At 32.5% G+C, this 12,452-nt stretch overlaps 1 protein-coding gene and 1 long non-coding RNA gene across 10 annotated transcripts in view; one reads left to right on the top strand and one right to left on the bottom strand.

Moving 5' to 3' along the window:
* The window catches only part of LOC111044962 (proton channel OtopLc), a 100,674-nt gene that overhangs the window by 47,404 nt on the left and 40,818 nt on the right, over positions 1-12,452 (top strand). For all 8 annotated transcript variants that reach the window (XM_039423401.1, XM_039423409.1, XM_022330249.2 and 5 more), the window contains one exon: positions 7,264-7,364. In XM_039423401.1, coding sequence (XP_039279335.1) covers positions 7,264-7,364 — 101 coding nt within the window. The remainder of the gene's footprint in view (positions 1-7,263; positions 7,365-12,452) is intronic.
* Positions 1-12,452, bottom strand: part of LOC120350370 — a 59,253-nt gene that overhangs the window by 16,232 nt on the left and 30,569 nt on the right. Inside the window, exons 3-4 of one of the 2 annotated variants that reach the window (XR_005570722.1) lie at positions 3,373-3,496; positions 1,398-2,004 (exon numbers count right to left, since the gene is read on the bottom strand). This is a non-coding gene — a long non-coding RNA (uncharacterized LOC120350370). Of the gene's footprint in view, positions 1-1,397; positions 2,005-3,372; positions 3,497-12,452 lie in introns of those variants that run through there. The other variant, XR_005570721.1, reaches the window with a different exon arrangement.

Genomic DNA, 12,452 nt, shown 5'->3' with positions numbered 1-12,452 from the left:
TTGGTAACAGTAGTTGATGTGTGAGCACACATTAAAGCATGCTCCTGTGAAATAATAATGTTTATAAAAATAAAGTGGTTTTTTGACAATATCTCAAGTCTCTTCAATTATGGAAAGTTCAATATTCAATAAACATCAATATTTACTCTACAAAACTTGATAAAATTAAATATGATTCATATTGAATTTGAAACCGACTAATTGATAAATTATCTAATAATTTGGTTTCTGTATAATATGTTGTAAAAGCCTTCACTAAAGTAATCATTATGTGTATTATTTTACACACACTTTCTTATTAGAACAAAATTGATAGAATATCCATCATTGAGTGATCATCAATCCCATAAATTATAATCATTGATCATCTAATTTTTGAGTAGAAGACTTGTGCCGCAGAGTATATGACGCGAAATAACTATGTAAAACAATAAATACAAGACAAACTAACGTTAACACTCAACATCAAAAACCACAACAGTTGGAGCTTATTATGTCACTGCAGAACTATTTTGTTAGCAGTTATTAACATGTAACTTGATAACAACCGTGGTTTTCTAATTAAACTCCTGTATTTATTACAAGTCTGCCTAAAAAATCTCGTGATGACCTAATCAAATTTCTTCATTTTAACACAAATCTATCTGAATGAGAACCGTGCGTTCCTAATTAAATTCCATCATTATTTTTCACGATTTTTGTGATAATCAGTCACTAAATGAGACCGTTTTCTATTAAAATTTCAGTATTTTTTCAACTAACAACTATTCTTCTTCAGCCTTCACTAGTTAATTTTAAAAACTGTTCATTTTTTCTTCACTACAGTACTTTTGACTGAATGAGACCTTTCCGGTATTTTGCGCCTTTTTATGATAATCAGCCACTGACTGAGACTTTCCTGGTATTTTCGCGCTTTTGTGAAAATGAGACCAGTGGCGACTTATGCACGCTGTCACGGGTTTCTCAACCGCGTTGTGTATATTGTTTTCAATGACGCAATCTGGCTGGATGTCAATGAGCTGGCTAAATATAATCTGTGCACTCTCATCGGCTCATCTTAGACAGATCGTGTTATTATAAGCGCTCAGTTCAGTGATTCATTATCTAACGCAAGCTCCACATTGATAAATCGGTTAGCCTGCAAATACATTTCTTATTAAAAAAATAAGATACATTTTTCAACAATAAATTTCTTATTAAACTGTAACGGACAATTTTTGTTCTCTGTATTTCGGTGAATTTCGATTTTTTACAACTTTGAATGCAACAGTTAATTTTTATTTTCCATCACTGACCTTGAATATCTAGGTTACAATAAATATGCCTGGATAAAACATCATTTCCTTACAGTCATTATCACAACAGTCGTTTTTCGTCATTATAAGCTTTTACCGTACTTAATAGAAGTAAATTATTGACCTTGACCGGAGATGTTGACCTGGTGACTGCAGAAAGTGTAATATTTGATTGTTTTCACTCATACTCTTTTGATTTTCATGAATAACATAACATTGCTGATTGGATTGTGATTTAAGAAATATAACTTCCAGGTTTTGTTACAATTTTAATTTGTTTCAACTGGAATTAACTTGATTGAAACCACTGTTAAATTGAATACTATTATCAGAGATTTAGTAGGAGTGTTCCATGATTGGATAGATAAAAATCACGATATGTTATCTTAAAAGAAAGGAGTTTGTGTGTGGATAAGAAGTTGTTTGATCATCAATTTATTACCGTAGAGTTACTTTGCCAAGAATTGAGAAGTAAAAAACTTTAATTTCGAACCATAGTAGACAAGTGCAGTGCATTTTATAATGTAATGCAATGCAATAGGCTAGAATGGAAGAAATACCTTAGGGAAAAAATAGCAATAGGAATAGAGTAATACCATAGAAAAAAATATTAATTTGCATTGATAATTTGCTTATTCTTCTCTGACAATACCTACAAAAATGTAAAAACCTGCGGGTGTAAATCATACGAAGACTTTTAGTTTATCGGCTGAAACAGAAGAGAGTCAATTCCAATACAAAATTAACTGTTAATATTTTATTGGTAGTATGATAATTATTTTCAAAAAATGCTCATAATAGTTTTGGGAACGCCCATCCAATCTATTCTGTAAATCTCACAGTGTATAAAATAGCATAGCCCTAAGGTTCGGAAGAGGCATTCAATTAATAGGCTTGATACACTACAACCTCTTTATAAGGTGTGAAATTCCAATCGTTTGAACGATTTCAGATGGAATCACGTTCTGGAGATGAGGACCCTGTAATTTGCAGGCACCTAATTATCATAAATGCCACCAGTTCCTCGATGGTAACAGTCTCCAACATTTTATCTTCAAATTTTCTAGAATTTTTCATTCATAATTTGAAAAAAATGAATTGTATTCAAAAGCCAAGATATACGAATGTTAGTTTACTGCTCCATGTAAACTCTTCGATAGAATGCAACCAGCTTCGCTCTTTAAATAGATCTCACATCAGCTTCAAATCTAACAGTGGAAATAAGTAAGGATTTTCAAATTTAAATTGAATGGAAAATAGTAATACTGTAGAATCTTTAAGAAAATCAATAATATTGTTTGTGCCATAGGACCCTGGGAGAAAGTAATAATAATAATAATAAAATAATAATAATAATAATAATAAAATAATAATAATAATAATAATAATAATAATAATAATAATAATAAATCTCAAAGGTCTCACCCATGGAAATCACCATAAGTGCTTTTATTATTAAATGGCGTCTTACACTGTGTTAATTACGGAAGCAAAAATGGGCAAATCATTGATATCTAATATCATCGAAACCATTATAAATATAATGAATAAGTGAATGAAATACCACTTTATAAGTTCCCAATAGTCAGTACTACTGTTCCACAAATACTAGAAACTCACTATTTGACCGTGATAGTAACAATGATTCACAGTAATTCAGACACTATTTTGGAAAACTTTAATTCTCAATTTAAATAATTGACAGTATAAATACCTTTGATATTCATATATTGTTTACTCAAGTCAAGCGTATTAATATTTTCCTTGAACCTAATCTATATATTCCTCTATTTTCATCTTGCCTCAATTTGACTTGTGATTAGCTTAGTGAATGCATTACAGTGGCAAATAGCAAATAACTTCATAGTTCTGGTCAACAATATCATTAATTGAATTTTCTCGTTACGTGTGAAGAGCATACTGAAGTCTAGAAGCAACGATGTTCACCTTGTTCTGAATCATAGACTTGGCGAGCATCATTAGCGACTAATGAAATGACTAATTTCGAATTCCACATGCGTCTGCTTCAACTACATTTCATACAAGCGGATGCTGTTTTAATGAGACATGTACTTACAATTGCTGTTTACTGCGCTGCATGATTCTATTTCCTGTGATAATTCAGTTGTGATTCTCCCTCATTTATTTTCTAGTTTTTCGCGTTTCTTCAACTACAGAAGATGTACCTTCCTTACACATACCTGAAATAGAAAGAAATGTGTTTATAATCGTATTATCACGGAGTAAAGAACAACGTGGTTATCTCTATTCCGTGGTTTTATAGTTTCTTCTGGAAACGTGTGTAAATTTTCAAAGTGGAGCGAAGAATTTTACAGTAAGTGGAAAGTGAATAGAATTGCAATTTGAAACTCAGCCGGTTTTTCTTATTGTTTCTAGATTAGTGGGTTATAAGTGCAATGTACGTCGCATGATGATAAAATGTATAATGTTGTATTTCAATATGCGAAATTGACTTGGGATAAGTTGAAAAAATGTTGAATGAAAAAGACTAAGAAATTGTCAAAAACCACAGATTTATTGATTGATACTTAGAAAGACCGGTTTCGGTTATTACACCATGTCAATCTCTGATAAACCGCGGAGATTGTTTATAAGAGATTGACAATGGTGTAATAACCGAAACCGGTCTTCTAAGTATCAATAAATCTGTGGTTTTTGACAATTTCTTAGTCTTTTTCATTCAATATGAATAATTACCACAATATCAACTTCTCAACTACACAAAAATTAAAAAAATGTATTGTTATTTCTTACTTCATCAATAAAATAATGTAAATTTAGTAAAAAATGTATTGTTATTTCTTACTTCATCAATAAAATAATGTAAATTCAGATATTGGTTGAAAAACACCAAATTAATTTCTCTCATACAGTTTTGTGAGAGTTAAAACACCCCTTCTCCCGGATTCCCACAAATCAGTATCAGTGTACGTGTCCGGCTCAGTGAAAATATTATTCCCTTGAGTTCTAATGGGACTTTTCAAACTCGCTTTGCCGGGCTGTATGAGAATAGTCCCATTAAAACTAATAGGAATAATATCTTCACTGTGAACAGGACACATATACTGGTACAGATGTGTGTTGATTCACCTCAAGACGGTTGCTTATACGAGTATCACGACTATACTCTGAATAAAATAAGTTGAGATTTTTTATCTTCCAGCAGACAAAATTAATATCGGCGATGTCAGATTATGGGTGGGAATGAGGCTTTCTCAAGCCCAGCCCATGACTAAATATATATTGATTAGATATATAATAAATATATGTTTATATATATTTTTTGATTGAATATATTTGATCTAACATACCAAAGACCTTATTATTATTATCAGCGTATGGCTTTAAATGGTGGGGAGACCAAAGGGTAGTTCCACCTCGCCGTATATAGTCCATAGTTCCCTAATGGGAAACCGGACACTAAGGTTATAGTGAGCACAATACTTTAAATTTACACTTTTCACTTTGGAATAAAGTTCATTTTGATGTTAAAAAGTCCAAACATAAACAAAACCGGCACAAAACCACTAAGCCAAATTTAGAAAATATTGAATTTAGACAAAGATGCATAGACTAACATGCAGCGCTAGTGTCGTACTTGGAATTGAAATCCGCCATTGAGAGGGCAACCCATAAGATTATTACATACCAATGCCACCAATGCCTTTGTGATCTATAGTATTACAAATATATATATATATATATATATAGATATAATATTTCGTGCTAAAATACCCCAATGGCGGCCTTCAATTTCAAGTAAGAGCTATCATTGGGAAGGTATAGGCATTGTGGGTCTATATCTCTCTAAGGTCTTTGTAACATACTAACAACATTGCTGTCTCTAGCTGATGCAGCAGTGTTGCTACATTGAATATAGCCTATTCAGTAACGGTTTTCACTGTAACCATTTATTCAGTTATCTGGCAACGCCGATATTTGGCCAGCTGAGAGGGCTCTATTCTCAACTTATTTAATTCATGCTAGTAATTATATGACAATAACGAAACACCGACAACAACCAGAAACACTATGGATTGGAGGCGAGCTAGTGGAGAAGGCCTGCAAATATAAATACTTGGGAACAATTGTCACTGACAACAATGACTACTCCGAAGAAATAAAATCAAGAATTGGACAGGCTAGAGCTACTTTTAATAAAATGGGGAGCGTACTGAGTAGTACTGATCTTAGCCTGCATCTCAAATTAAGAATGCTTGAAGGCTACGTATTTCCAGTTCTATTATATGGAATGGAAGCCTGGACTCTTAAAAAGAACGACACCGACCGGCTAGAAGCATTTGAGATGTGGGCTTATAGAAGAATTCTCAGAATAAGCTGGACTAGCAGAACAACCAACAAGGAAGTATTAAGAAGAATGGGAAAGGACAGAGAAATCATGATCACCATCAAAATCAGGAAACTGCAATACCTGGGTCATGTAATGAGAGGAGAGAGAGATATACACTTTTGCAAAACATCATACAAGGAAAGATACAAGGCAAAAGAAGTATAGGAAGAAGACGGATCTCCTGGTTAAATAACTTGAGACAGTGGTACAACAGTAGTTCCATTGATCTTTTCAGGGCGGTTGCCTCAAAAATCAAAATTGCCATGTTGATAGCCAACCTTCTTAAAGGAGACGTCACATAAAGAAGAAGTAATTATATACAAGCTATTGAAAACGTTTTTCTCTTTTTTAGTTTGTTATGTTATTGTGTATAGTGTAATATTGTTAGTATTTTTATAATGTTCAACTGATACTGAAGTTCTCTTTCCTTTTTTCTTGTGTTTTTAGTTTTATTTTTTATCTTTCTTAATTTGCTTTGTGTTAACTGTAACACTTCCTTTTTTCTGTCCAAATAGGTTTTTGTAACCTTTGGGATTATTTTCCATTATAATGATTTTTTTGTAACGTTCTTCAGGGTATAATTGTGATTTTTTAGTTATCTTGTAATTATTTCCGTAACTATGGTAACTTCATGCTCTGTATATACTGTAAAAAATGGAAAATAAATTGATTTGATTTGAATGATATTCGAGAATCCAGAATACAAGGTTTAAACTTTAAAAACGTTGATACATATTGTATTATGTTCAGCCTTACTACGTCATTGACACGATGATACCATCAATAATAAAAGTAGAAAATGACTTGAATGTTGATCCAATTCCTATCTCCTTTCAACTGTAGGCGACAAAGTACTCTGTCTAGTTAAACATAACTCCTTGTCAACTACAAGCATATCCTATCACAGTACCCGCATTATTCAAAGGCTGAGTAACTAGGCTATCATATAACTGCAGGCCTCTCAAGTCAACACATTTCAAGAAGTTTAATTAAATTCATTGAATCTACCGATACGTCATTATCCTATGAGATGATACGCACTTAATTTAAAACCGATGGGATTCTATTTTTCTGTGATCTCTGTATTACTTTAATTATAATTTTTCCACTACACTTGGAAATTCAAATGTGTTGGAGTTTGTGTTCAGATTTTTCGCCTTATATCTTGCTTTGTTCATGATGAAGTTATATTTATAAATAGATCTCCAGCAAATACAACAACTAAAGTTCAATTCTTGGAACACAATTTGTTTCACAATTCTCAATTACTTTGCAGATGTATATTCCATCATATTTGATCATGAAAATTGAATAGATCTATCTGTCTGTTTGCTTCTTGATATTCTCTATAAATGCTGAGCATTCCCATTTCATGAACTCCTCTCTAGCCAACTTTTTCTATTTTATTTATTTGTAGCATCTACTGAGATCATCAATCAAAGTTTCTAAATAATAAACTCAAATTATAAACAGCTAATTAATTTTACATACCGCTGATAAACAAAGCCTGAATTGTTGTTTGAAAATCTTGAATAATTTCAAGTTTTAAAGTTCATGTTGAATATTTTTCAAATTGAGTTAATTTTATTTTTGCAGTTGAACTCCGACGGATATGGGTCACATACTTCCCCAGCTCATCACCACAGTTGCCTACCTACCAGTCATGATGAACTGCATTATCGACCAAAAAACGCAAAGTAAGCATTATTAAATATATTATAATATTTATGGAATTTAAAAATATCGTTTGCAGAGAAGTGATTCATATAATTGTTTAGTTCGTATTCACATTATGAAGTGAAAACAAAACATGTTGTATTGATTCGCCGATAGTATTTCAAGTAATATACTCAAGATGATATTCTCAAGTAATATGACTTGATATTCTCAAGACTATGAATCTATTACAACAATTTGAGATACTAGTTTCGGAATATGGATGAAAAGCAGAAATATGGCAGAATATGGATGAAGCCCTACGATTGGTCATTATCTGTTGATCAATGGAGGTTGAGCTCTACTGTCATTGGCCGAGACTAGACACGCCGAATTATTCATATTCCAACATCAACTTCACAAGAACACAAAAATGTTTATGGTCGATGATCATCAGGACAATTTGAAATATAATGGATATTGAGAATATTCAAGTATTAGTTATATTTATGTCATAATTTGTAAGAGTATTATATGTTGTGATCCAACAAGTGTGGGTAAAGAATGAAGAAGGTATTGAGGTAAGTAATAGTTAGGGTATCGAGTATTACTCAATACATCTAACCTAAATACCTAAGTTCTATTGTATAAAACTAGTAATACCAACGTAGGTCTACTCAAAGGATTTACGACAGTCAAAGCTCAAAAGATAGTCATGAGTAACTACGTGTATATGAACAATTTATCATTATCAGCCTATTGTCTACTTTTTTTAAACTCTTCAGTCTTGAAAGTCACTACACATCTTGTCTGATACTCGTCTCCACAGACTCAGTATAAATGGTTGTGAATAAGAAACATAGAATGAAAAGTTGGAACTAAAAAAAGAAGAATCCATTTGGTAAATGAAGAAGATTCCCATTAGAAAATGGAAAAATGACTGAGAAGGAACCAAGAAACCTTATGATCACGAAGCTATGTGGTATAATGGCGAGAAAGATGAAAACAAAACACCATTCACAAAAAGGAGGTAGATAATACTGTCAGATTTCCACCAACTTTATGTCCCTATAATTACTGTCTAACTAGTTTTTTAGAATAGATTTTTCTCTAACAAAGAATCAGAGAGTGCTAGGGGAGTCTCCCTTTTGAAATGTGTATTACCTTTTTATTGCGTTCATATACTCTTTTCTCATCATTAGAAAAATGCTACCAGGAAAAACATTTGATCATTCCATTTTATGAGCTCTAATATATTATTTTCGTCTATTGTAAAAAACTACTTTTCTGGAATACTTGTTTGGAATGGGAAGTTTGCATCCAAGCTCATAAATTAAACTTTCAAGGAATCAAGGAAGTACTTCTGCTTTGAACTGGGAGAACTTTGTCACTGGGGCTGTAACAGGTGGAAAATAGTCACGCAATGTTCGTCACGTGAGACGTTTTCGTTTTGGTTGTATCAGAGAAAGGAATTGGCTTAGTTTTTCTGAAGTACATCAGTAGACTTCTTTCAATGCAAGAAATTAGTCTGAGTATTACTCGAATTATTGAACAGATCCATGGAAGTTTAGAGTTAGCCAGACTTTTATTTTACATTGAAATCTAAAAATTAATAGACACTCCTATATATGCAACAGAAAACTGGATAACTTTGTAAAATGTGAGTATGCTATTCATATTATGATTGGAACACCTGTTCAACAAGACTCAAATTCACTCGACATAGAAGCAGCATAAATAATATTCGAAACATGTTTTTCCAATCCAATCTAGCATACCTAAGTACAAAATGTGATTCTTCGAAAATAATTGTCAATGTAGAAATCAATGCCCTCAACTCTTCGTAAAACTGAATGCTCCCTAAATTAAGGCAAACAATATGAACTAGAAAGTTACAGATTAGAGATCAATGTAACCACTTCAAATTATATTTTTGCAATGCAAAAAAAGGTTTTCTATCCTCTTGATAATATCAAGACCAAAAGTGTAAGGAACCAGAACATAGCATAGAACAGACAAAACTATTGACACTACATGGCATTAGTGGATCATGCTACTGTAGAAGAAGAGTGTCATAAACCAGGATTTTAAATTAACTTTACCAACTTGAAATAGCACTGATCCTAGATTCAACTGATTTAGCTTTGTGCCAACTAATTAACGTCAAATTTGAGGGATAGTTTTATTAATGTATGCATCTATTATTCCTAATTACCGAGATTAACATGACTGCAGGCCTATAAGGACCATTCGTTTCTATTACGACGCTTAATTAAAGCAAACAAAAATATTATATTGTCTGTTTTTCTTTAGGGCTACTTTTAAATATAAATAAACATTGAAATCCAAGTACCCTTTTTGAATTATTTAATCACGACATGTTTCAGCTATATAATGCCATTATCAAGTGATTGGAAAATAAATTTTACTTATTTTATAAATTAAAAAAATTAATTTATCTATTTATTAAATTTTATTTATTTTCAAATCACTTGATAATGGCCGAAACATGTCGTGATTGAATTATTTAAAAAGGGTACCTACTTAGATTTCAATTTTTATTTATATTCAAAAGTAGCCCTAAAGGCAAGGTTCAACCTAGGTTGGTGCAACCTAGGTACCTAGCATAAGCAAAACTATTTTTACATGGATAATATAGTATTCACTGTCAAATGAAGAAACCTGATCGTGAATTACCTCTATTGCATCACGGTTTATCATTGGATGAAACCAAACATGACATTCTATTTCAATAACTTCCCCTCTTACCAAAATAGAACCTTAGATGGAAGGAATTTATTAATGTTATTCTTTGAATGTTACTATCCACTATCCTCTAACAGAAGATGGATGGCTTGGTAATGCTTTTCCTATAATATCCACCATCCCCATTCATAGAAACCAACGTAGCTATTATTGCATCACGGTGTACCGTGACATGAAACCAAACAAAACTGTTCTATATAAGGAACTTTCCCCTTATCGGAATAGGTCCGTAGGTTCTGAAAGGTGATGGAAGTTGATTCGAGAAGAACATCAGCCCCTCGAGGGAGTCATTGCACCTTCATTAAAAAATCGATCGGCAACTTGTGAATGCACCGACACCGGCTTATCTCGTAATAGTCGACCATCAAAGCTCTCTTGCAGCTCTCACTTCACAATGGAGATAAACTCAGCTTCACAATAGAAATAAGTCGAACACCAGTTCCAGCTCTTTTCTTTGCAAGACAATACGCAATTACTTAACCTCCGACAGATTGTCTGCTGAAAAGTCTGCTTTTCATCCAGCTGTGACTGCTGGTTTTTCAGAAAGAAAATGTTGGGATGGAGTTCAATGTAGAGTTTGTTCTGAGGGGATGATAGTTTTAATGGAGGTTTCTAGATTGGAAACGTGTTATTGATGGAATTTGATCGAAAGCAATTCAATTAAGTTATGAATAATAGTATTTGATAAATTGGGAATGAAAAGGAATAGCCTAGTATAAATCTTTCACTATGCGTTTTTGTCGAAAATAAAATGTTGGGACTGAACACTGTTATCCGAGTTATGTAACTGTTGAAATCGATCAATTATTCAAGTGGTTGAATAATGAAAACACCATATTCTCTACTTACATTCGTATAGATTATTTATTTAGGCCTATACAAAAACTACAGAATTGAAATTTAAGTTATTTGTAAATAAAACGATTCAAGTAGAAAATACAATATAATTTCTTTCTTATTTGATGTTGGGAATTGGGATTAAGTACGAAATTGGTTTATTCTCAATTTGATGACTGTTCCAATGGAGCTTTGTGGATGAACCAGCGGACCAGCTTTCCGACTCTCGATAGAGTCGTGAATAGAGAATGATGAGTAAATCGATCGAGGATTTTTTCAACCATGGAACATGCTTCTTGTCTCAATTCAGTTTATGGAATCAGCTAGTAGACCTATCAGGCTACTTCACACTACACTCAATGAAAAAATAAACAATGAATTATGAAGCTCGCTCATAGACTCATAGTTTAAAACTAAGTTTAGCAAATTAATTCCTCTGTGTATATATGAATCATGTAAATTATATGAATGCAACCGAGTCTGAATCTGAATTAACAAACATCAAATTTTGAATGTAGCTTACAGAATAAGGCTTAATAGCTTTGCACGTTTTAGCTTCGAGGGTGTTGGGGTTAGAAGTCATTCATCCACATCGACTATTTCCAGTCTCCAGTAACCTATTATTGATTCTCCGTTCCCGTCATCAAACAAACTCATCAATATTGAATAACATTAGGTTGCACTCTACTTGGAGGGTTCAAATTAATAATGAACTATTAACCTTAGGAACTATTAAGGAGCATTGTGAGAGTATTCATGTTTGAATTCCTTATTGAATGTTGTCAGTGAACTTTCGGTATTACACTTCTTTTATTTGAAAAATATTATACTCAAAAACTCATAAATGAAATTGAATGGACTAAATACTAGAATAATCAATAATATTATGAGACAAGTAGAAACAAATATTATAATATCCAATATTATATACCATGTAGTATCAAAATCTCATTGTTCATGATTTATATTGGTCATAATTTTATCGATATTTGATGCTCATGATTGTTGTTAATGCTCCCATCTTACCTGGAAATGATGGTTTTTATTCTCTCTAAAATATCCAAATTAGTTTTTTCCTCTAATTCATCCACTGAATAATTCTAATCCAAATAATTAATTCGTTACATATTTTATTACAATTTATTAAATTTCTCCTGTCCAATTCATGTATTTTCAAATATATTTCTTTCACTCCACAATCACATTCAAAGATGAAACAATATTCATTCGATCCAAAATATTTTCGCATCTACAGTAATAACTCATCGTAATGAATGATGGAAACTGACTCCAATTAATTTTTCAAAACTTCATGAACCTACTCGCCGTCCACCGAAATTCGAAACGAATCCTAATCTCTTCTACCTGATGATCACGCACAAGTGAGTGAGTGCGCAATCCTATTTATTATTGCTCTTGACAATATAAATGCCTGCAGGCTGCCTGTTGGGGATGACACGCTCTGGAGTGGGCGAGAGGAAGAATATGCGTGAGGGAGAAAGTAAGCAGATCAATACACACCCACA

The sequence above is a fragment of the Nilaparvata lugens genome, chromosome 3 (assembly GCF_014356525.2).
Source record: "Nilaparvata lugens isolate BPH chromosome 3, ASM1435652v1, whole genome shotgun sequence".
In the NCBI taxonomy this organism is placed as follows: domain Eukaryota; kingdom Metazoa; phylum Arthropoda; class Insecta; order Hemiptera; family Delphacidae; genus Nilaparvata; species Nilaparvata lugens.
Note: the sequence above shows the minus strand (reverse complement) of the source record. Positions and strands in the feature narration are given on the sequence as shown.